The sequence below is a fragment of the Gobio gobio genome (genome assembly GCF_949357685.1).
Source record: "Gobio gobio genome assembly, chromosome: 22".
In the NCBI taxonomy this organism is placed as follows: domain Eukaryota; kingdom Metazoa; phylum Chordata; class Actinopteri; order Cypriniformes; family Gobionidae; genus Gobio; species Gobio gobio.
In genome coordinates, this window is record NC_137118.1 from 12399414 (window position 1) to 12425902 (window position 26489).

General features: G+C 38.7%; 2 protein-coding genes across 8 annotated transcripts in view; both read right to left on the reverse strand.

Annotated features, from left to right (window-relative positions):
• Positions 1–11361, reverse strand: part of efnb3a (ephrin-B3a) — a 61444-nt gene extending 50083 nt beyond the window's left edge. The window contains exon 1 of one of the 2 annotated variants that reach the window (XM_079803780.1): positions 10366–11361. In XM_079803780.1, the coding sequence (XP_079659906.1) occupies positions 10366–10709 (344 nt within the window). In that variant the 5' untranslated portion in view covers positions 10710–11361. The remainder of the gene's footprint in view (positions 1–10365) is intronic. The other variant, XM_079803779.1, reaches the window with a different exon arrangement.
• A 1924-nt stretch (positions 11362–13285) lies between these two features.
• The window catches only part of gigyf1b (GRB10 interacting GYF protein 1b), a 30689-nt gene continuing 17485 nt past the window's right edge, over positions 13286–26489 (reverse strand). For all 6 annotated transcript variants that reach the window (XM_079803762.1, XM_079803761.1, XM_079803758.1 and 3 more), the window contains exons 18-26: positions 25010–25144; positions 24720–24923; positions 24351–24532; positions 24102–24259; positions 23849–24012; positions 17159–17203; positions 16915–17026; positions 14121–16558; positions 13286–14039 (exon numbers count right to left, since the gene is read on the reverse strand). In XM_079803762.1, the coding sequence (XP_079659888.1) occupies positions 16509–16558; positions 16915–17026; positions 17159–17203; positions 23849–24012; positions 24102–24259; positions 24351–24532; positions 24720–24923; positions 25010–25144 (1050 nt within the window). In that variant the 3' untranslated portion in view covers positions 13286–14039; positions 14121–16508. The remainder of the gene's footprint in view (positions 14040–14120; positions 16559–16914; positions 17027–17158; positions 17204–23848; positions 24013–24101; positions 24260–24350; positions 24533–24719; positions 24924–25009; positions 25145–26489) is intronic.

Consider the following 26489-nt stretch of genomic DNA (forward strand, 5'->3'; position numbering starts at 1 on the left):
TTATTCGGGTAACGCAAGTCGAGTGGATGCAGTTTGTTATTTAAGTGTGTTCTCGACATTTTCGGTGACAAATGTTTTATAAGCAAGGATTTGCAGATTGTTGCAGGCGGTGAGTAAAATGCATCAAATGTCTGTTTTGTTGGCACTCGGTGCACAAGTGCATGCAATGTAAACGACAAGAATGTATAGCGAATCAAAAGTTAGCCATGAATAATGCGATGCAGTGGCGTAACTTTGTTTGAAAAGGTGGGTGAGTGGGGGAAGTCATGAGAAGTCATGTTTAACATGATAGTTTCATCCTTAACATTACATTTCCTAACTATAGCATAATACGATATTGTCACTCCCAAGAGTCTTCACATAGATCCGCGGCCCAGTGGTAGAGCTTTTGTCCGGCGAGCGTGTCTGAGGTTCGGTTCTGGGTTCGAATCCACCATTGTACTGTTTTTTTTTTCTGATTAAAATCAAAGGTATTCATCAGTGATTCTGTATCAAGAGCAGGGACACGTTTGTGTACATTTTATTTTGTGATTTAACCGGAACGAATAGAAAGTCTATGATGAGATAATGTGTTGTGTGTGTGTGCGCGTGCGTGCGTTCATGACTCTTCAGCTCCACACACGCTCTGCTTTTTTTGGAAAGAGTCGGTACAGCTTATCTGTCTTTTATAAATCTAATAAAACTAAATACTTTTTTGAGATATGAAGGATGCAATACTACTCTGTAGGTACTCAAGATTAACATGAGATTGGCTGAAACTGTGTGCATTGCCCCCCTTTAAACTCAAGCAAATGGATACGTTAACCTCAAATCCTGCTACCCTGCCGATCCAACTGTTTACCTTCCGTCCAAACAGAAGACATTTCTATCAGAGAGCTGTCAGACCCCTGCCGAGGCATACGAAGCATGGTGACCATTACCAAGACCACCCCAGAATAACAAAAGGACAAAAATCAAATCTCAGCATAATACAATTTACTGATGGAGGCAATGTAACATGCTGCATCTGTTTCTGACTACACTACACTGATTTTTCAAAGGCTTTTGAGCATGTCAAAATATCTCTGTGATGTGATCACCAGTTGACGAGCTGAATGCATTTCTCTTCCCTCTACACAGGAAAAAACAGATTTTGCTTGTTGAAGAAACTGACAGTCTTTGTTCATGGTTCAAGTGAATTGCAGAAATATTGTGCGTTCTTTGCAGTGGTTATCAGGCCTGACAATGCTAAAATTTTCTCTCGGCTTGGTGGATTTTGCAAACATATTTATTCATGGAAAAGGTGATTTTTGGTTTAAATTAGAGTTGAATCAAATCTTTTGCACTGAAGTAAACAAAGTGAGAAATGCCTACATATGTATTGGAAACACTCCTGGGATCTCCATGAACTCTGATTTTAATACACCGCCATCTGAAACTGATCTTTTTATGCATGAAATATGCAGCATGAAATGTCGATGTTTATCTTCATTTACATGGAAATTTAAGAAACATTCTTACATGGGAAAAATAACTTTTCAGCCTAGAAATAAACCCTCTCAAATCAGTGATTAAGTACTTTAATGTCAATGGATCAAAATTCAGGTTTATACACTCATTATCGATACACCACTGCAGAATTACAAGTCTAAAAGTTTCCTCTTGCCACAAAAGCAACAAAAGACTGACGGAGCTGAAACCCAAACAAACTCGAGTAGTAAGCCACTGATTACACTTCACCTCACTGCAGCAATGTGGAAAATTACCTCTATTTTGAGTTTATATAATGATACTATTTTATTATAATTTTTGTAATTGCACAAAACTAGTGATATTTCCCTTCCCTGGTTCTCTAAGAATGTGTTTGTGCGCGCAGATCCCCTGAAGTTACAAACCCAAATTGTCTTTCAAAGTAAAACTTATAAATAATGCAGTAAATAATAAAGTACTTTTTTTCCATAGTTTTAAAAATGCAGAACGTTTTCTTTTAGGGTTCGGATTAGTCTATACCAAGTCGACTTTTGTCTTATTATCTGCACTGATTTTGAGGTAAAATTGTGCAAATGTAAATATTTAAAGTTACGCTGAACTAAGAGTACACTATTATCAGGAGCTGAATCTAAGCTCAAGAGTAAAATATTGAATAAACAATGGGTGGAAATTTGTATAATTTAATGAATGATGGGGTGACCATTCTGTGAAAATCTAATTTCATATGGTTCTAGACTGCAGTAACTCATATTGAGCCTTGATAAAAAATAAAAAAGTATGTCGTCATTTAAAAGCGTGCATGTGTCTGTGTCAAGTTTTTGGTCGTCAAGACCTGCTGAGTGCACCCAGATTATCTTAAGGGCTCGGAGAGTGTTGTTTCATGTTCTTATCAATGCTATTTAATTAGCTAAGGGCTGGAGATAACTTACACATTCCTGAACTCTGACGGACTGAAACTCACCACGTGGCTGAGAACCACATGCCACAAACGCAAAGTGACTCCCATTTGCAAACACAAACACAAAAGCCTAAAACCATGGATGCAAAGATATGGAACTTCTGGGTGCGATAACGGTAAACAATAATAAACAGCTTGTTGTGGCCGATGCGATAACTGTTGCAGCTACCCGATTAAAAACCAAATAGGTGTCATTTGAAAGCTCCCGATCTGCATTAATGTAATCGAAACAACTCTTAAACACTACTTTTTAGTGTTATGTTTCACAGTAAATAAAATATGATAATAATCATAGGAATTCGTAAAATATTATACAGATTAAATAGTTACCCATCATACTGTTGGGAAGGTCTTACTTAATAGAACATTATTATACAATAGTGAGAATTTGTACACTAGCGTTTTTGAAAAGTTTCTTATGCTCACCAAGGCTACAAAAATACAATAAAAACAGTAATATTGTGACATGATTAGGATTTAAAATGACTGCTTTCTACTTTATTATATTTTAAAATGGAATTTTTTCCTTGATAGTTCATATTTTCGTAGAAACCATGATACATTCTTTGATGAATAGAAAGTTTAAAGCAACAGCATTAAATTGAAATAAAATAGCCGTGTCTCCACCGAAATTACCCGGAACAATTTGTCCCAGGAACTTTTCCCCCCCAGACCTGTTGCTGTCTGCATTTCCAACACGGTGTAAAGTACCGTGAAGATTAGGCAAATTAGTCCTGTGACGTAGGACTGCGCGCGTCTTTCCAGTTCCTGCTGGATTTCGTCTTCCGCATATAAGCTTAATAAAGCCTGAACCTCATTGGCAGTATATTGAACGTATTTTTAAAACCCCATTGTTGATTCGAACAGCAGACAACTCTTACTGCACACACCGCAACAGACTTTTAAAAATGGTGGTTGAAATAAAATGCTGCATGGAGTCAACCAATCAGCATGTTCAGCGCACAAGTCCCACCCCCGAAAGTTCCTGAAGTTTGAAAGAGTACTACCTCACGGGCAGGGACTTTCTGAGGGGGACATTTTTACCTGGAACTTCATTTAGACCTTGGTCCCTGTGGTCGAAACAGACCAAGTACCACCCCAAAGTTCCTAGGGAAAATTCCTGCGGTGGAAACATTGCTAATGTAAAGGTCTTTACTGTAACTTTTGATCAATTGAATGTGTCCTTGCTGAATAAAATCATAAACTTTTCAAAGGTGGTGTAAATGAAAGCCCTCAGATCTAATTTTCACTGATGCTCATTACAACAAAACATGGTGCAATACTGAAAATAATAATGTAATATTCTAACTTATTGGCAAATAATATGACCAGCCAACAACATATTGTGAACCTCTACACAAAGCATATCTGGGTGGTCTTCTGTTCTGGTCAGGTTGAGTAGCTCCAGGGAGCTGGTGTGTCCAGAGGCCGCTGACTCCTCAGCCCAACATGAAAAGACTCATCAAGCTCCAAACACTCAGATGATTAAAAATGAACGTCACTAAAAATAACCTTCCCTTTGTTTGGAAGAGTGGGAGGGGAGGGCACAGGGAGAGAGGATAACTCCCAACTCACTTTTCATCTGTTCTCTCGCTTTTTCTCAACTCTCCGTTTTTTCATGTTCGAAACCGAGCCATGGGGGAATTAACCAAATCTTTTTAAAGATTGTGGATAAAATGTTCAGCGGCCTCTTTAGTATACGCACATCTTTGCAGACTGGAAGTGTGTGGGTCCAACGTTTTCACACATTTTACCGATTTAAATCCACAGAGGAAGTCCGAAGATTCCGTCTGGGCCTACTAATGAGACATCAGCAAGTTTAAAACACGATGACCATGATGCATCTAGTCTATAAAGACAATTGCATATTCTCATAGCTCTCGGTTTACTTTTCTTAATTGTGTTTCTTGACAATCTATTGTTCATGATTCACATATAAGGCCAGCCAATTACCTACATTTTTCCTTCAGAAACAATAAATGCTCATCCGACCTTCATGAGGATGGCAAACAAGGAAGAAAAAAAGAAGAGAAAGGCAGAGGAACGAGTTTTTCCAATAAATTGGATAACATCAGAACCCCAATCCTGTGTATCCTCAATCCATGGATGACATACAGGGAAAGTGAACAACAGTGAAAGAAACAATCACTGTCGTCATCATAAATGTTGTGTTTTACAAGGGGTGCTGATGTTAACAGATGACATAGTGCAATCCTTGTGTCTGTAGTCCACCGTAAAACAACCCCCACCCCCCTCGGTTCAGAACCATCATCGGGGTAATCTTAAAACTGTAATTACGTTTTCCACACACAGCACAGTATCATGCCAGGGCTTTGAAGGCATGCCAGAGACGCACCTTTGAAACTGAAAATTAAATATGAGTGAAACAAGAGAGGGAGGTTTTCATCGCGAAGATGGCAGGTCCAGCTAAATAACACTGAAATTGAGTACCCAAAAAGTCAAACTGGAGTTTCAAGGGTTGCTGGTACAAATCAAATGCCTTTATGAGAGCCATAGACGGAAGAAAATTCTTGTGTAAAAAAATTCATGAATATAAGAATAGGTTGTGTAAACCGAGAGTTCACCTTAAATCTCATTTGTCGAATGTTTATCCTACGAAAATGATTCAAGGACTGTTATGCGTTTATAGAGCTTCACAAAAGATCTCGACAAGGTCTCCAACTGCGCTCAAGATTCAGCCTGATCACATTAACATAATTGTAGGTTTTTTATACATAACGTTAACACATTTTTGTTTGGATGTACACTTAAACATATAATATGCATGTACTTACAGCATCTAAAAAATTCAAGTATTTACATACGCGCAGCTTTAGAAACTGAACATTTTAAATGACATTTATATCACAAATGCACTTGTATAGTTACAGTTTATTATTATGATTAAATTTTACCATTTTAAAGTTCAGGCTTAGGAAAACTGATGGAATCCTTTAAGTTTAAAATGGCACAGAACAACACAAAACCATTATACATGTCCAATTCATTAAATAAATGTGATGAGATTGATTTTAAATAGTTATATGGTTCAATGTATTAAATCCACAGATTCAAAAGTCTAGGAAGCCAAAATGATTCTTAAACATTTGTATGTTGTTTCAACAAAAAACGCTTACAGTCTACATGCTGTCGATATGTTAATAATGTACGTTTCAGGGTCTATGCAAATGTATGTGTGCTAGAACACTTTGTGTGCGAATGCCTGTGAGTACTAATGAGGCCAAGTTGTCAGATTTGCCTAAACACAAGTCTGGAGGTTTCAGGACTCAAACATTTCAAAGTATCTTGACGAAGCAATCCACATTAATCTCCTTACTGTACGCCAATAACTATCTCATTTGGATTTCCCCAAAGAATTTGTAGAAGAAATATAAGTTGATACTATGAGCAGCAACCTCTGAGCAATAAAATGATCCTCTGGGAAAAAGAGAGAGAGCAGTGACACAAAAGAATGAGGTAATGAATGAGGAGCGAAAAAAATAAGACGATGAATAGGTGAAGGGAATGTGACAGAAAGGGAGAAAGACATTAACCCCGGAAAGAAAAAGTGCAAAAGAGAAAGTGTGTATAGAGGTAGTAATCCCTTCACTGATGGCTTTGTTGCCTGTCTGATGATGGAGCAGTCCATATGATGAACTAATGGAGGGGTGTAGTGTAGAGGATTATCCTCCCACTCTCACACCCCTGGAAACCGAGGTCAAGTGGTACAATTCCATTTTCAGTCCATTTAATGCCACAATCACAATCTCTCTTTAAACAATGTAACATTTTCCATGAGGTTTTATCGCTTCTAAAAAACACTCACATACAAATGGCTAGGCGATGTGGGAGGGACTTGCCCCGTGGAGCACATTTACGAATCCTAAATCAATTCTTTCACTAACAATGTTTAATCTCGCTCTGCTCTCTGTCCCTAGAAAGGCTCTATACAATATCTTTCAACAAAGGAGAACCAATCAATCACAGATTCACCAGAAAAAAAACTACTGCGGCTGTACAGTCAAAAGTCTGAAGATCTGATGTAGGTTCTGTCAGTTTTCCAAAGTATCTTTTCCTACTCTTAAAATGTTTTAATCTGAAACGCTTAACCCAGTTAAGAAAGCTTTTATCTGGCTCCAATTAGCAGCTGATTCATTAAATATTGAGGGAGCCATGAAAGATTAAATTTTTAATGTTCATTTGAGGCAGAGTTGTACAACAACTTTCCCCGGAGCGATGCATGGAGACAGTCTGTGCTCACCATTGATTACGCTCATTGAGGGGCCGAAATCCACTCCTCTCATCCTATGCACCCCTCCATCCCATGAGCTGTCTGACCCGTTTCAACATCATTTATTCTCTAAGCAGACACTAGGCGATACTAATGGTGTTCTCCAGACATCAGGTACATGACTTAAGACGGTAACACTTTACAATAAGGTTGTATTAGTCAACATTAGTTAATGCATTAGTTAACATGAACAACACCTCTGTTCATTAGTTAACATTAGTATTAGTTAACATGAACTAATAATGATGAATTGATCTTATAAGGCATTTATTTATCCTTTTTAATGTTAACTTCAGCATTTACTAATGCATTATTAAAATCTTGTTAACATTAGTTAATGCACTGTGAACTAACATTAACGAACCATGAACAGCTGTATTTTTTTTTACTTTATTAATTTTTTTTAGATTAACTAATGAACAGAGGTGTTGTTCATGTTAACTAATGCATTAACTAATCTTTGTTAACGTTAGTTAATAAAAAAAATACAGCTGTTCATGGTTCGTTAATGTTAGTTCACAGTGCATTAACTAATGTTAACAATATTTTAATAATGCATTAGTAAATGTTGAAGTTAACATTAACAAGGATAAATAAATGCTTTATAAGATCAATTCATCATTATTAGTTCATGTTAACTAATACTAATGTTAACTAATGAACCTTATTGTAAAGTGTTACCCTTAAGACCTTTTAGTTTTTGTTGTCAGGTTAAAGTTGACTATATTTACATTTTAATGCACATTTCTGGTCTTGCTGTGGATGATGCAATTTTATACTTTATTACAAAAACGGTTTGTCTTTGTAATCTTTAATAAAAGTCATAAGTTATACCAAAATAAATCATCTTCTGCTAAACTTTATAGCTTTTTTTCAAACCCCAAAATATGAAATCCTCTTCCTAAAATATAACATTTATAGTGTTTGAGACATTATGAAAAAAACATTGCTTGCAAAATTAAATATTTTTTATGTGAAGTCAAAGCAAATTATGAAACAAATATTATCTGGATTTTTTTTTACTTTGTATTAAGTTCAGTGTATTTTTTTTTTTTTTTTTTTTTTACAAATATTGCATTTTTTTTAATTTTGTGTTAAATGTATTTAATATTTTAAGATAACATTAACAGCTCTAAAAAAAAAAAAAAAAAATGTATGCACCCCCTTGCAGCAGTTTGAAAACTCCCGCCTTAAGGTATATTAGGTAATAATTACAGATTACCAAATTATTTCAGCAAACTTGTATTCGGTCTTGTATGTCATCATCCAATCAATCAATAAATAAATAAATCAAATAAAAAAATAAACCAAGTCCCACTAAAGCTCTCATTGAATATTTAGTTTCACGTAAGAAATATGTCACATTAAGAAAGCAAGCAGCACAGTAGAATATGCTATTCATGATAAAATATATATAAATTAATATTAATACTCTGCCGTGTCTGTGTGTATACAGAAATGTTCAAGTCTTTTGTACATTTGTTAATATTATGTGTGAAAGAGAGAATGAGTGAAAAAAAAAGAGAGCAAGATGACCTGAGAGGGATGTGACTGGTGGGGTGTGAGTAAACACGTTGACCTTTTCAGGTATCAGAGGAACATAGATTTCATATGGATGAGTGACTTTCTCCATCTCTTTTTATATTTGACTTTATCTGCCCAAACCGCTCAATTCCTTCTCTTTACACAAGTTGAAAGGTTTTTTTTGCTCAGCCTCAGTGTAATCTTTATTTTTTTCTTTCTTTTAACCAGTGATGTTGCAGCCTCTGGTCTGTTTTGAGTGAAGCTCAATGTATGGATCTCTCTGTTCTCTGTTATGGTTAAACTGCCAACAGTCTTAAAAATACATATTACTTTATTGGCACTAGTGTTTCTATGTAGAAAGTTCTCTTCACATTTTTAAAATTTACCTCACACTAGGAAAAAAAAAAAAATGTTATGAACTGTTCTTTGAGGAGCCAAAAAAATGGTTCTTCAATGACATTGTTGTGAAAAAAACACCCTTTTGGAACCTTCAGTTTTATTTTGATTAAATTTCCTGATAATTTACTCACCCCCATCTCATCCAAGATGTTTGTGTCTTTCTTTCTTCAGTCGAAAAGAAATTACGTTTTTGAGGAAAACATTCCAGGATTTTTCTTCACACAATGGGCTTCAATGGCAACCAAAATGTTGAAGGTCCAAATCAATGCAATGGCTTCAGATGCCATGCACGATCCCAGTCGAGGAATAGGGTTTTATCTAGCGAAACCATCTGTCATTTTCTTGAGAATGTTTTACATTTATATACTTTTTAACCTAAATTGCTCATCTTGCACCACGGATTGCGCAATTACGTCAGAAAGGTCACGCTCAACGTAGGCGGAAGTACCGCTCCAAGCGAAGACTAATACAAACGCCCTTTACAGCAAAAAAAAACTCCATCTCCAACTTCAAAATCCTCCAACATCGTTGTTTAACCTTTTTTTGCAAAAGGACGTTTGTATTAGTCTTCGTACGAGCGCTTAGTAAACACGGGGGCGGTACTTCTGCCTACGTCTAGCGTGACCTTTCCGACATGATTATGTAATCCGCAGCGTGCCGCAGAGCAGCGCAAGATGCGCAATTTAGGTTAAAAAGTATATACATTATTGTTTTTTTTGTTTTTCAAACGACTGATGGTTTGGCTAGATCAGAGCATCTGAAGCCCTTCGAAGCGCTTTGAAACGGCATTGACTTGGACCTTCAACATTTTGGTTGCCATTGAAGTCCATTGTGTGGAGAAAAAACCTGAAATGTTTTCCTCAAAAACTTAATTATTTTCCTTTCCACTGAAGAAAGAAAGACATCTTGGATGGTCTGGGGGTGAGTAAATTATCAGGAAATTTTCATTTTAAAGTGAACTAATTCTTTAAGAGGGAAGTTGCCCAACCAGAACTTTTTTCCCACTTATTTATTAATCTCCTTCTCATGAGGGAATCCCTGATTCTGTCACACACTCAAGGTTTACACTCTTCTTAATGTGGCTTCTCATATCCTCTTTTCCAGAAAGCATCCTCAGCACGGACAAAATTCAGAGGACCTTTGCGTGGGTTTGCAGATTGTGTCACTGTGGGTGAAGCATGAATGTCTTATCTAGGGAGGGCATGCACGCGACCCATAATCGGGAGGCAGCCAGCCGGAAAATGCCCCCTTGTCTCTCTCAGTCAATGGTGTCTGTCCAAACCGTTTGACTAGACTGCGTCCCAGGGCAAAGCCACCCCTGTCCCAACTGGGCTTAAATCTGTATGTACAAAGTTCCCACACTTTCTGACTTATATCCATGATTTTTCCATCACTTTTCAAAGTCGACTGGATAACGACTCTAAAGAAATCATTTATAGAAATCAAACACAGAAAAAAATGTAGCCACTTCAGAACACGAAGCACAAATGTATTTTCAATAGGCCTATAAAACGTTTGAAATTTCCCCAACATGTTTAGGTTTTTCAGGACCCCTGTATGTGTTTTACAATTAACTGAAATATCCTTTACGATAGGATTGCAATTAATTTTGAATTGTATTATTCATACTACTATAGAGGCATTGGACTGTCAAAGCCGTAGTCTGAACATGTTGCAAAACTTGAATCTGGGTGCATGAGTTTTCTATCAACCACCAACGTACCTTCTGTTTAATGAGTTCCAGTAGACTGGCTCCAAGTTGGTCGCATCCACTGCTAAACTCATCATCAGGAAGATTAAGAGAAATCCCAATCCACTGACCCAATCCGAGAACGCCATAGCCACCCAAGCTCCCCTCGTCTGGACTCCCATGTTCCTCCTACGATACAAATGAATGGGACCTAATGGAGACAAAAGACTGGTGGAGGGCTGAACTTTACTAGATCCCCCTGCACTTGAGGAGATGGTGTGACCGCAACATCCACATCTGAAAGACTCGGAGCACAAATCTCTGAATGTTTGTAAAAAGAAAGCAGATTCAGGAACATCAACCTCCTTTTGTTCCATTCAAAGGAGGCAATGACCTCAACTGAAAGTCTCAAGTATTGTCAGATTTGAGAAGGCAAAGCCATAAATTATGGTCAATTTAGGAATCTGATTTGGGATGAATTTACAACAATATTATGCTCGAGCATGGGGTGAAGTTAAATGTTTTGAAGTGCACGCAGGAATGTTTAGAAATGTTTCCCCATAAACCGCAGCATTAGCATTTCTGTCAATGTCTTGAAGTTGTATTTTTACTCATGCTGAGAAAATGAACATCCACCTGGTACAAATAATTCAGTCCTTCGGCGGACAAAAGTCGCGTTGTACTTCCCCACTGAAGCAGAAAACCCCTCTGCAGGTTCAAAATGTAACTTTTCGCTCATCTATTATCCAAAATGTTCACGCAGATTTGATGTCCAGTCCTGAAACAACGGTGAGGATGTCCACCAACAACACTTACCCAATGAATTACAGTCCGACAAGAAAAACAAGAGACAAAACCGGTTTGGGGCATTAAAAGGAACTAAAGTGGCAGTAACCGGTAAGGGTCGATTGCAACAAACGTAGAAACGTTGGGAACAAGAAACGAGATATTCCTGTAGTCCATGGAAACAACGCGTGCTGTTCGCTCCGTCCGATTCTCTGCTCTGTGCAAAGTCTCGCGCTTTGACTCGCGCGCCGGCGGCATTGTTGCCAGATCTTAGAAGAATCACGCAACCTGGTCTGAAGAAAAAAATGTCTTTTCGAAATAGACTACCACTGTTTTAATTTATAAAGGTTTGGGGGTTGTTTGTGAATTATGGGAAAGTATTATTGCTTATTTTCACTGAACAAGAGAGAAACACATAGATTAAATACATTCTAGATAATGACAGATAAATTACAAACCACAGCAAAATAATAATTAATTAAATAATAGTAATTTGTAATTACCTATTTCAATAATTAAGGTAATTAAAGGTTATTTTTATTTGATTATAATAACCGGACCTGGCAACAACTGCTGGAGGTGAGCGCGCGCCTGACTGACGGGGAGGACAGTGTCTTGAGAAAAGCGCTTCTCTGAGGTATTTTGTAATACTTTCAAATTTAAATGTCACTACAGCTCGCCGACCAACAAATAAAAATAACTATGCTATGAATTTTGAAGTTAGAAGGGCTGGAGTCGAGCCGATTTCATTGTAATTTCTTTCAATGAGACGCGAGGTTTGTCCAACCGCCTCAACTTTAGTCAAATAGCTCGAGGCTTATTAGTACAGGGGTTGTGTACTTAAACCATGCCCTAAAACTGTCCTAAACAGTACCAAAGCGTAATTTGTTTGGGGAATCAAATGGTGGAATAAGGTTTATGCTATAAAGATTCAGAAGAACCTAGAATTTGTTCATAAAGCTAACAAAGACTAAAAGCACGATTATTATTATTTGTTTTACATGAGCAATTTCACTTACCTTAATGAAATTAAACGTTTGATACTCATAACCATCACTTTAATGCAATTTATGATATACTCTCTATGTGAGGTTCTGAAGCAGAAGTGTGATAATACTGCCTCATAGTGGAGAACAACCGCAAAGCAGAAGTCAAAAATGACTAAATGTGTAACAAGACTATGGTCTAAAAACCAAGGGTTCTCAACTCTGGGGCTCGAGGTCCACTTTCATGCAGAATTTAACTCCAAACATGATCAAACACACCTGCCTGTGACTTTCTAGAAAGCCTGAATACCTGGGCTCTGTCCTAAATCTTCCCCTACCTACACCCTCAAACAGGGCATTATTTGAAGGGACAGACAGTAAGTGGTCTCCAAAACCATAGTAGACGTTATCAAGTGCACACATTCTAGCCCACATTGCACCGCGATAACCGATGTACACTCAACAGCTTTCCGAATTCCTTACGTTTTCCTTCACTCCTTCAAGTGAATTGTATTAATGGATACTGTAATAGTGATTGAGGGTTTAGGGGGGCATTTCGGATTCATCCCTTGGTTACTAGCTTGTTCAGGTGTGTTAGATTACGACACATCCTCCTCAATAAACTCGTCTCCGGCGTGATGACTCCGATCTTTCAAATATTCCGATCTAATATGACTTCTGATCTGTATTGTTGCCAGAATCATAATCATACACTGTTTGTTCGTTGGCCAGAGGAGAACTGGCACCCAGACTGAGCCTGGTTTCTCCCAAGCTTTTTTTCTTCTCCATTATGCCACCTGATGGAGTTTTGGTTCCTTGCCAATGTCACCTTTGGCTTGGCTTGCTCAGTTGGGGACACTAAATATTCAAATACATTTTCAACTAAATTACTGATCTGCCCGCTTTGACACTATATGATAATTGAAATGAGCAGGATGACATCGCCGTTGTCTCCAGAGCGGCTGTATAGCCGAATCAAATTCTGTTGCATTATTTTCCAGTCTAACACCGTGAAGCTGCTTTGAAACAATCAGCATTGTAAAAAGCGCTATATGAATACAGGTGGCTTAGATTAGAGTTGGAGCTAAACTGCAGGAATGTGGCTTTTGAGGGCCAGAGTTGAGAATCCCTGGTCTAGACCTACAGTAACTGCAAAATAATGACAGAAAACCAATTCAACGTTTAAAATTTTATTTTCTGTTTAACATACTTTGATCTTCTCAAAGAAAAACTAACCCCCATGTTCTGTACGTACCCACCTAATTTAAAACTCAAAAATGTTCAATGCAGAACTGATAGAGGAAGGCAAACTACCTCTTTTTTTAACTTTTACAATTCCTTCTTTTTTTAGATATCAGCATGTACCAAAGTTCATCATCAACCTTTATCTGTACATGTCAATGGTTGCAGTTTATCACTTGAACATTAACATACCAACAATACATAGAAAACTGTGGAAATATCCCACAGCCTGGTATGAGTGAAGTCCAGCCAGGCTCAGATTCCTTTAGATGACCGAGTGATGTAGATATAGCCTGTGCTGTTTTTCTAATAAGTGTTACATTAAATGTCAACCAGGGCAGTTCTATTTTGTACAATTAAGGCATGTGAAACACCCAAAATGATGGACAGAACTCAAACCGGGACCAAAATCATTTACATTATTTACAGGGCATCCAGTCCACATCTCACCCGGGAGCAAGATGGAAGAATGTTCGAATGTCTTTCTACAGACGCACACAAAGTCTCTCATCACGCATGTACACATCAAGTCTGTCTGTGGGTCCCATTCTTTGGGAGGACGAAAGAGAGAGGAAGTGAAAGACAAGAAGAGAAAGACTGGTGGTCTCTTGCTTAATCCAGTTCAACGTCATCAGATGATGTGTACTGGTGCGTGTGATGGTCCAAGCCGGGTTTAAGTCCATCCTTGAAGAACTGAAAAACAGAACAACAGGATTAAAAAATCACAAGCACAATGAGTAAAATTGTTTTCAATCTTGGGCTGTCGCATCTTACCCGCGTCGCTGCAGTTCAGTTGTTTCAACTTGCATCCATTGACTCCGTCATGTCCACAATTGCTGTAATAGTCTCAATTTCGCATTGTATTAACAGGCAATCATGACATGTCCTTGAGATTTAGTTCAAGTGAAGAAACGAGGAGAGTATGCTTCAGTCCGTCTCCTCCTCTCCAAACATTCATCACATCTAGACTCCTCAACCCACAGCAGGGAAAGGAGTTTTTGAAGAAATGATTGATAGACGTGAGAATCTGCGGTTTCTCCGCACAGTAATCTTCTCAAAAAGGCATAAAGGGTTTTTAAAATCTAACATTCAAACTGAACACTTATTTTCAAATGCTGTAGGACTTTCCTTCATTTGATAGTGTTGCAGAGAGCAGTGGGGATTGCAGCTCAAAGGATGCAGAAAACTCCATCCCTTTGGTGTGTGGATGAAATGGATCCGCACATTCCCTCCATCTCTCTGTGTAGCACTAAATGCAGCTGGTTGCCACTCCTTTCCGTACTCCAGGATGGCATTCGAGTTAGTGCTGATATCCTCTCCGTGCTTGTTTTTAGTCTTTGTCTTTTATTTTTTTTACAAAAATATAATCCAGTCAGAACAGAGTGTGAAATACGTTTAAAGCGGGAATCTTCTTTTCTACCGATCAAGTACCACAATCTCCTCCGTTCTGATCCTCAGTCTCTTCCTATTCAGGTGAATACACATTTGATGCAAAACATCACATATTTCGATCCCAAAACCCATGTATTGGGGAGGAGGGGGGAGATTTTGTCTTTCAAAGAAAAGAAAAAAATTACTGCTACACATTGCGAATCCTTGGCTCTCAATGGCCCTGTATCAAGAGCGCAAGTAACAAGATGGAAAGACGACGGTTCCATCAAGATGTCGGGAGACAAACTCAATCTCCGGGTGATGTGAGAGTTCTGGAAGAGCACCAGCCGGAGACCGTAAGCTCAGTACAGAGGCCATGCGCTTCCCAGAATCTGACCTCAGATAATAGGCATATTCCGAATGGTGAGGCGTGTCCCATTTTGCTCCGAGACACTCAAGCCTTGTTGTCAGATGCACTGGTATACATCGTTTGTTTTGGAATACATTCATTCATAATACAACATCCTCATGAGGCAAATAAAAAAAAAAACCCTAACAAATAAAAACATTATTCAAAAAATACAAGGTAGCAGCCTAGAAAGTGCTCCAACTGATAAAGTTCGAATACTTTGTATAGAACAATAAAAAAATAATTCAATCATCCTTTTTCAACAGCAACGAAAAAGTAACAACTGACATACAGGATCACAGCGCCCTCACGACTGTCTCAAAACACCAGCCAGCAGAATCCACACGCGCGTACGCACACTAACACACTTTCTGGACAGAAGGCAATAGTTCACATCATGGACAGAGAATGAGTGATAGGGGAAGAGATGTAATGTAAGTATAGTTTGTGGACAGACAACAGAGGAGCTTACATTTATACACAAAACAAACCCAGAGACCCCGGTTGCCCTCTTAGAACAGAGCCAAACGGGCCAAACAGCACCTCAGTCATGCTTTGAAACACTGGAGGGTAAAAACGCAACGCTTGACTATCCTATCGGCCTCTTTAAGAGCCTATGTAGAAAAAAGCACAAACTTCTTCTGTCCATTTACACACGCACACACTTCAGCACACATGCTCAATGAAGTACAAAAATTGTGTTGAACAAAATAAAAGCATGGCATTTGTTTTATACAGGTCGGTAAGCAATAAAAATTGTGCAGACTTCATCTCAATTACTCTCGCGCGCACGCACACACACACTCGCAAAAATCCTCATAACTATCCTAATTTTTTTTTCTTTTTCTTTTTTGTTAAACAAGTGCAAATCTTCAAGTTTTCAAATTCATATTTTTATAGCTTTACCATGAACATAAAAATACAACAGTGTTTGTCTGTTAGGAGAGATGCTCGACTCTAATCTCCCCTAAGAACGTTTCTCAACCTCCGTGTTCGATACGGCGGAAACCACTCCGTTCCTACCTCTCGTATGTATACTCATACAAATATTCTACACATAATATATGCAACAATATATTCACACATTTTGCATTGTAAAAAAAGGACAAAACTCCATTTCAAATATGAAAACATTAAAGTGCAATGGTTTAGGTAAGGTGCTTTACTGAAGGGAGGCGGAAGAGTAACTCCTCTTCACACCGAACCTCCCAACAACCTCCTTCTGCTCCTCTCACAGTGCAGAGTGAGAGAAGGAGGGAGAAAGAGAGAGAGGGGGCGTGGACAAATATTGCCCCACCCCTTCCCTCACTGAGCAGTGCACATTCCTCTGCTGATTTGCTCCAGGTTTAAGGCCTCAGGTAAACTCAAGTAGACGGGTTGGGTCAGTAATCCTCCACCTGCTCCAGCTCACCATTCCCCAGGAATGAGTAGCCTGCGGAGATGGGAAAGAGGAGAACAGAGGTTCAGAGGTCAGAGGGCTCACTTTCTACCAGAAATTTCCCATCTGGGAATATCCTAATGACTAATTCATAAACATTCCTTGAACTTTTTTCCCCTTGAAGCAGGGTAGAAAACGCTTTTCAATAAGCATATCAGTAAACAGACCCTCCTCTCTAGATGAAGATCTCACTATGACCCAGACAGCAAGAATTTGACTAGGAGCCAGAGCGCAGATTAAAACAACAGTAGTTCCAAGGGTTATTCTGGGTAATGTATGGATGCTGATGGGTAAAGCTGAATGTAACCTAACAGGGGTGCGTGAGTGTTTATGCAAGCGTGCACACTAACCGAGGATACTGGGGTCAGAGTGGAGCATCATGCTAGACTTTTTCTTCGTTTTTCCTCCCTGAGTGTCATACGCACTGCCGCCCTTACTCATGTGAGCTGCCTGGAACATTGACTGAGGAGAAAAACCAGAAGACTTTGAAATGCAGCAATGGACACGCAAAAGGGCAAGTGATACATCCAGATGTATGAAAAGAATTACTGATATCATATCTTAATATTGAAAATATTTTTATGGCATGTCTACCTGCAGGGGGAAGTTCATGTTCAATCCAGAGACTTCCTTGGACAGCTGTGGAAAGTTTCAGTACATTAAAGGGATAGTTCACAAAAAATGAAAATTAGCCCATGATTTACTTACCCTCAAGTCATCAAATAAAAAAAAAATGTCCTGGCTCTTCCAAGCTTTATAATGGCAGTGAATGGCTGATTTGTTTTGAAATCCATAAAAGTGTATCTATTAGGGCTGCACGATAATTACAATTAACCCGCACGCAATTTGGCAAAGGCTGCGAATATTTAATGCGCAGCTTCTCAGTGAAGCACGGCTGTGATCAGCTCTCGTGCAAGGTACTCCAAATATGTGCAGCAAAAGTACAGTAGCGCACGTCATTCCAGGATATCCCTATGATGTTCATAGGGATTTACGAAAATACGTCGACACGTCACATTTACGTTCTAGAATAGAATAGACCTAGAATAATGGTGGCTTCTGTTCCCGGGCATAGGGAAAATGATCATTTATCATATAAAGCCAGACCGCGACATTCAAAACTGTGGGAGTACTTTAAACAGACGACTAGTTATACATTAAAGGTCCTGTTCTTCGTGATCCCATTTTTCAAACTTTAGTTAGTGTGTAATGTAGAGCTGCAACTAATGATTATTTTTTCTGTCGACTAATCTAACGATTATTTTTCCGATTAGTCGACTAATCTAACGATTATTTTTCCGGATTAATCTTATTATTCTTTTTTACTGATTATTGTATTTCAAAGAGGGTAGTGAATTTGTATATTATTTTAACATGAAATCAATGAATGATGACAATATTAATTGTATTTCAGGAAGGGTAGTGTACTTAGTATGCCATTTTATAATGAAAGGTATGAACACAAGAAGCATTTTAAACATTATGTATAACTAACTAATGATACTATTCATCATAAAATGTATACAGAGTAGGCCTAATTAGGAAAAGTTGTTTACTATAGTAGTTGAGTATGATTTACTTATTGATTTGTGTCAATAGTAAACGAAAATGCACTTGTATTTATCTGCAAAAGGTTCACATACAGGAGCTTTCAGCATAGTTTTAATGTATAACTAGTCGTCTATTTTGAAGATACATGTGCATAAACAACGACTAAAGCTGCCAGAAGTTTTTGCCCAAACTTCAAAGACACATTTAAATGATTAAAGCTAGAGGCATATCTTAACTTTAATGTTACTTTAATCCTGCAAACTACCTATATACAGCATGTTATTATGCATACGTGTTTGGAACAGAGGGGAACCGGTTCGCATTAACAGGAGATATATGCAGCCCATAATAAATAAAAGCACGAGACGTACTGGGGTCGGAGAAGAACACCGGAAAATGTGACCGTCTGTTGCAATACACGCGCCACGGTTCAGCTGCTCGAGACGAACACTGGCTTCAGGGTTGCCAGGTTTTCACAACAAAACCCACCCATTCGTTACTCAAAACTAGCCCAATCGCGTTTCGGGGAGGTTCTCTGGCAAACATCGCGTTCGGGGGGTTAAATATGTGTGTTTTTTTGCTTCAACCCACGGACATGAGACACAGCCCGTGGCAACAGTGTAGAAGTAGCCCAATTCCGCGGAAAAAAACGTGGACTTGGCAACACTGACTGGCAGTGTGAAAGCTCCCGCTCTCCACGCGCACAGCTTCTGCTCTGCCACCGCGTGCAGTGTGAAACCGGCGTTACAGAGCGAACAAAGCACAGTTTTATTCGGCTTCTGTTTAAAGTACTCCCACACTTTTGAATGTCGCGATCTGGCTTTATATGATAAATGATCATTTTCACTATGCCCGGGAGCAGAAGCTGCCATTATTCTAGATCTTCTGTTCCATTCTAGAACGTAAATAATGTGCCGCCGACACGACGCATTTCACGCACGTCAACGTATTTTCGTAGTCGACGTCATCGACGCGTCGTTGCAGCCCTAGTGTAATGTTGCTGTTAGAGCATAAATAATACCTGTAAAATTATAAAGCTCAAAGTTCAATGCCAAGCGAGATATTTTATTTAACAGAAGTTCCCTTTCAAAGCCTACAGCGAACGGCTGGCTTGGACTACATCCCTGTACATCCTGCTTTAATGACGTCAGTAGAACAGTTTGTTAAATAACCTTCGCCCACGAGAATACGCAAAAAAGGGGGCGTGGTCTTGTTGCTCCCGCGTGGAGAAGAGGAAGTGTTGCGTTTGTATAGTGTTTGTCGCCATGTCGTCGAGACGCTGTTATTTTCATCCCGGAGTCAAATCACCTTTGTTTGGCTTTCCCAGGGACGCTGTACTTAGAGATCATTGAGCGCATGCATCCCCGTTATGGTAAGAGGCGTGACCTTTCCGGGCAACGTGCGTAGCTGCTGTCGATTCACAACACGGGAACCACTGGAACAATCAGAACTCGTTACGTGTTTCTGAAGGAGGGACTTCATAGAACAGGGAAATCTTTCAAGCCGTTTTGAGGACAGTGAAAACAGCGGTGTACAGATAAGTAAATTGTGTGAAAAATACGGTGTTTTTTTACACGTGAAACATGAACACATGTTATATTGCACACTGTAAACACAATCAAAGCTTCAAAAAAAAAAAACACGAAAAACGGGACCTTTAACACTATGCTGAAAGCTTGTGTATGTGAACCTTTTGCAGATAAATACAAGTGCATTTTCGTTTACTATTGACACAAATCAATAAGTAAATCATACTCAACTATTATAGTAAACAACATTTCCTAACTAGTCCTACTCTGTATACATTTTATGATGAATAGTATCATTAGTTATACATAATGTTTAAAATGCTTCTTGTGTTCATACCTTTCATTATAAAATGGCATACTAAGTACACTACCCTTCCTGAAATACAATTAATATTGTCATCATTCATTGATTTCATGTTAAAATAATATACATATTCACTACCCTCTTTGAAATACAATAATCAGTAAAAAAAAAGAACCATCAGATTAAGCTGGAAAATAATCGTTAGATTAGTTGACTAATCGTCAAAATAATCGTTAGATTAGTCGACAGGAAAAATAATCATCATACTATTGGTGAGCTGAATAAACAGAAAATTTAAACACTTTGATTGATTAAACATGACTAAATGCTTATGTTTGGAAAGTATGTTTGACACTTGTTGCTTTTTCAAATGCATGTTATAAGCGACTCAGAAGTGATTTCAGATGGAGCAGCATTTACTACTGATCACAGAGCCGTCCTGCACTGACAAACTGCACGCCTGACGCGATATATGATGAAGGATGTAGGAGTAAAAATCGCAAGCTTTGACGCCTCTCGCAGTTCAAACAAATTCAACAAACTCAAGCCCCTCTTCTCTTATATCGAAATCCTCCAGCATTTCTCTTTAAAAATTCTCGTTTTAGACTTCTAATTCACAACTGGTGTTTTGTTTTGCTCTATCCTCTGCACTTCAGTGTTCGTCAATAAGTCATACATCAGGTCAGGGGTTAATCTTTCGCTGTAATTCAACACTTACGGCCATCTGTCGGAAGCTAGTTATTTTAAATAGGGATGCACGATATATCGGCAACATATCGTTATCGGCCGATAAATGATTATTTTTGATGTTATCGTTATCGGTCCAATAAGAAAATTTGACCGATATAGTCAAGCCGATAGATAATGTATTATTTCCTTCAGCTGAGACGGACGCGCTGTCCACCATGATGGGTTTGAATTGCTCTAAATATGTTTGGAATCACTTCGAAAAGGAAAATACAGTTATGTGCAACATGTGCAGCGCAAGTCTTCTATAATCTACATAAAATGATAATGAGAATAGAATAGGCTGTAAAAGAGCGTTGTGTTTCAGCGCGTTTGTTGAGGGAAGAGCGCGCCCACGGAGTTACACCTTCATGACGAGCACAGTCAAGTTCGCTTGTGCATTCACAGCCTTTTGTGCCATTGTAAGTTGTAATATTATATTTATTATTATTCTGTGTATGTAATATCATATAGGATGCGTTTGGTTGAGTTAATAAACGATGCAGTAAAGCACTTCACCGGTCTTTAGCTTCAGCGCGCGCCCACGGAGTTACACCTTCATGACGAGCACAGTCAAGTTTGCTTGTGCATTCACAGCCTTTTGTGCCATTGTAAGTTGTAATATTATATTTATTATTTTGTGTATATAATCCCATATAGGATGCGTTTGGTTGAGTTAATTAACGATGCAGTAAAGCACTTCATTGTACCGGCGCGCGCATTTCAAACAGAAATGCACAGCATTAATAACTACTGGGACTGTCCTATACATAACACTGCAATGAGAATATTTCTGTTATAAAACGTAGTGAATTCTCTGGGTTTAGTTGTTTTTCAGCGCGCTGTTGTGGGAAGCGTCAACAACGCATTCTGACCAGCACAGTCAAGTTCGCTTGTGCATTCGCGTCATTTTAAGCATATGTAAGTCGTAATATTACGTTTTTGAAGTATAAACATCTGATTAAAGTCATATAGGATGTGTTTCGTTAAGTCAATAACCCGCAGTGCTTCACTGTACCGGTGATCATCTTAAGTTTCAGCACGCTCTCAAACAGGGGAAGAGCATCCACAGGAGTTAGAACCCTTCACCTATGCGTGATTTTGTGCTAATATAAGTTGTAATATTATATTTATTTTGTATAAATATCTGATTGTTCTCATATATGATGCGTTTAGTTGTTAATTAAACTTCTAAGCGCTTCAGTTTATGGTTGTTCGTTCATTCTCTCCAGCTTCAGCGCGCTCTCAAACAGCAACATTATTCCTAGACTAGACTAATATTACAGATGTTTACTATTACTGTAATATTAAACATATTTTTTTTTTCAAAAACACAGAAGCATTATTTTATATAATTAGCACTTTTATTGTTCTCGTATCATTTCCATCAACAATATGGTTTGATTAAAACCATTTCTTTATCGTCTGTGCGGAGGTTATTTCATGCACTTGCATTCTGATTCTTTATTATGCAGCCTCAGTAATGCTGTTCAATTACTTGTTTGCATTATTTAGGTATATTATTTTTATTTTTTAGACAATATAATTTTTGGTAACATTTTACAAATCTGGTCTCATTTTATTAATGCATTAACTATCATGAACAAACAGAGAGCAATAACCTTTGTTTCTTTTAGTAATAAAATGTTTGTGTTTTGTAACAGTCCATTCACAGTTCATACCTAATGTTAAAAGACACAACTTTGGGTCTGAATATGTTGAGATTAACATGAACTAAAATTAATAAATCCTGTTGAAGTATTGTTCATTCATTGTTGGTTAACTAATAATAACAAAAATTAAACCTTATTGTAAAGTGTTAAAAAAAAATATTTGGCCATAGGAGTGTAAAATTTATTTGAAAAGGTAAGGAATCTCACACTGGTTCAAATAGGCTACTGTAGTGTATAGGTTTGATTTATGTTGAAGTGTTTGGGACATGGCTTTTAATGGTGAGCCTTTTGTTTTTGTAATCAGGCTCTCAGAGTTTATTAAAATTTGTATTTAGATTTATCGGCCAATATATCGGTTATCGGCTTTCAAATATTAAGAATTATCGGTTATCGGTATCGGCCAAAATGTTCATATCGGTGCATCCCTAATTTTAAAGCTACACTATGTAACTTTTCCGTCCACTAGAGGTCGCCTGTTCAAAACAAAGGCATAGTTTAATGACGCCACGTTTGAGCGCAGAATCTTGGGACATGTGGTCTTCACCTCACAGCCGGTGGAAAACAGTCAGGATAGGACTCGGGCAGAAATCATGTTCATGGATGCGATTATTAACATTACTGTAGTGAAGCAGAGCAGGAGCGAGTGTTGAGGAGCTGAGCAAGGCCGCAGGAGCGATTGAAGAGCGGGACTGTTATTATGGCATAGTCGCCGGCGGGACTTTTATTATGACACGGTTGCCGGCGCCACTTCCTCTTTTCCAATCATGAGTATGAGGTAACGCAACTGTTTATCGTATTAGATATTTCTGAGTGTGTTGAAAAGGAAGTTATGACGTTTGCTCGGCGGCTGCTATGACACTTGTTCACACTGCAGTGAGAGTAAAGTGTTTCATTGAATAAAACCGGAAACCGAGGGTGACGCAGATATGACGCAATCGACAGGCGACTCCCCCACACGCATAGCTCACACGTCCCGGTTCCTCGGTTAAAATAGCAATTTCTCACGATTTACAAATAGTTGGAAACATTTGGGATATTCTAAGTACTCAACTGAACAAAATATATAACACTGGCCTAGTGGTTTCTGGATATTTTACTGCAAAAATCCTACATAGTTCGCCTTTAATTTATAAAGTTTTACATATGGATATTTTTCTCACACAAATGCATCGCTTCGCTTCAGAAGGCCTTTATTAACCCCCCGGGAGCCATGTGGATATCTTTTATGATGGATAAATGCACTTGTATGGACTTCAAAACAGAATCAGCCATTCACTGCCATTATAAAGCTTGGAAGAGCCAGGACATTTTTTTAATATAACTCCGATTGTATTCGTCTGAAAGAAGAATGTCATATACACCTAGGATGACTGACTTGAGGGTGAGTAAATCATGGGCTAATTTTTATTTTAAAGTGAACTAACTCTTTAAGACCATTTAATGCATAAAAAAAAAAATGTTTTCAACGAGAGACACAAAAGAATAATTGACATTCAGAAACCTGCTGCTGTTGTCTCTGGTGGTTTGCTTTCTGTTTGGCACGGCGCTCCAGGAACTGCTTGGCAAACTCTTTGGCTTCAATGGTATCGCCCAGATAAATGCGGATAAAATCATGTACTTCATACGGAGACTCCACCTCCTTCAGATATGCCACAATGGTGGGCACTACAGAAAGAAATAAGCATAAGAACGCTAATTTCAGTTCCTCTTGGAGTAGAGAGCAGAAAGAGAAGCAAGCAACAAATGTGACTTACCATCTAGTGAAGAGGAGTTATTTGCAGAAGTGTTGAGAGCATGGAGCATCTGTTCACACCAAGTGGTGAAACCATCCTGAGGTTTCATTCCCTGAAGAAGCTTCAGAAGCCTCTCTTCGTCATCAGTACGCTTACGCCGATTCAGCATGTACTGTTCACTGAGAACACAGACACATTTGGGGTTAACACTGCGTGTAAAAACATAGTTTTAAATGGAGTGGTAAGTTGTGAGAGTGCAAATTTGTGTACCTAAGAGAGGGACTGCTGCGGCTGTTCTTCAGGCCAATGTTGCGATGGCTGGACTGGTTCTTCATGGCCTCGTCCCACATACCCATAGCAGGGTTTCCACCTCCGACCTTTCCTTCCATACTAGATCCTGACCACATCCCAGATGGCCCATCATTCCACTGGCCCATTGTCAAACCTCCATGCTGATCGAAATAAGCATGAAGAGTTAAAGCAGAAGAACTAATACAAGGAAGACATTCCCAAATGAAAATGCTCAGAATGCACATGAACTTCATCCTTCAGGAGCACCTTTACAAAAAACTAAACACCCAATACTATCTGCCAGCCATTTAGATGCAGTTTTACCCTTTTTTTTTTGTTTGTTTTTACCCTTTGCTGCTGCTGTGCTCTCTGCTGCTGCTGTTTGAGAAGTCTCTCTGCCTCCATCTCCAGGAGTCCCATGCTCTTTCCTGTACCTTTGCCCAGAGAGAGAGCTCCTGCCTGGCTTCCGCTCCACCCTGTGCTCCCAGACACGCTCTGCTGCTGGCTCTGCTGCAGAAACTTCATGATCAACTCCTGCTGCTGACGGCACTGCTGTAAAACACAAACATACAAACGTGAGACATCTTAAACATTTCATAGTGCAATGGTCGTGGCCCAGCTTGTGAGAGGACGCTCACCTGTTTTCGTCTATAAAGCTCCTCCTCATCTCTCCTCTTCTGTTCCTCCTGCTGCCGGCGCTTTTCCTCCCTCCGTTTCCGCTCCTCTTCTTCACGCTTCACCCTGAGTTCAGCTTCACGTCTCTCCTGCTGGATCTAACACATGGGCGGTACACTCAATTAACAAAAGAGCAATATGAGTGAAGTTTGCACATTCAACATGAAATGTGATCAGCTAGATGAGCAAGTAATGCGTAAAGTCACAGTCCTGCTTAAGCCCAAAGCATTCTTTGGTTTTATGGATGAAACGGTATGGAAATTTCACATCACGATTATAGTGACCCAAATTATCACGGTTATCAATATTATCACGGTTTTCTTCAAATGAGATGAAAGTGAGAAAGAAACAGAAAGTGAAAAGAACAGATGCACACACTTAAAACATTTCAACAAGTTTTATATTTGAAAATCAACAAACAAAAAAATAAAGCAGCTCCATGCCCTTTTTTAAGCAAGATTCTATTCTGTGGCATTTCCTTCCTTATAATGGCCGTCGTCAATAGTAATGCATAAATAATAATAATTTGGTGTAAATATAATCTCTAATATTATCTCTGAGAATATTGCTTGAGAATATATTTACAGTGTTCTATCAGCTATGACACACTTAAATCTAGCATATTTTGTGCATGAGCCCAAACAGTCTCCTAGTGAAATAATGCATATCCATATTTTCATATGATTTGAGTTTATTTTATTAAATATCAAAAATACCTGACCACTAGTCCTAGATGAACACTTTACAGCTGGTTTTATGACCGCAAGTCATTTTCTTCAAATGCCGTAGAAGTTAGAAACGTGTATACCAATCTTGTATGTAACTTTAGAGACGGTCCCTAAATTCACGAATCTCGAACGTAAAGTCAGCGTTATGCCAGTCATATCAGATGCGCTGTGGTTATGCTGTGTTTGTTTGAAACTATTTTCGATGCTGAAATAGAACAAAAACAGTCAACAACTGTATGATGAATGAATCTCCTGCGTGCAGCGCACGTTCATCTCTGCTTTGAGTGCAGATTTCAGTGAGTGAGCGGCACGCGCTCTGAACAAAACTCTGGCTAATCTAAACACCTCTGATTATTAGAAACACGTGTGGTTGGTTATAATGCGCAACGCAATTATAACAGATGGTTTTTGAGAAGACTATAATATGTTCAACCGCCAAAGAGGCTACAGGGTTCCTACACAATTTTCATTTCAAAATTCCATACTTTTCCAGACTCGAATTTCCAGACTTTTTCCGACCATATTTAACTTGTTCTGATAAATTGTTTTCAAATTCAACTGCTAACAAGTGTTACATTATAAAGATTTAGTATTGGCGTTTTTGCCTTTTATTAGGATAGGAAAGTAGCTAGACAGGAAGTAAGGTGGGAGAGAGAGGGGGCGGGATTGGGAAGAGTCCATGAGGCAGGACTCGAACTCGGGTCTCCCGAAGCAC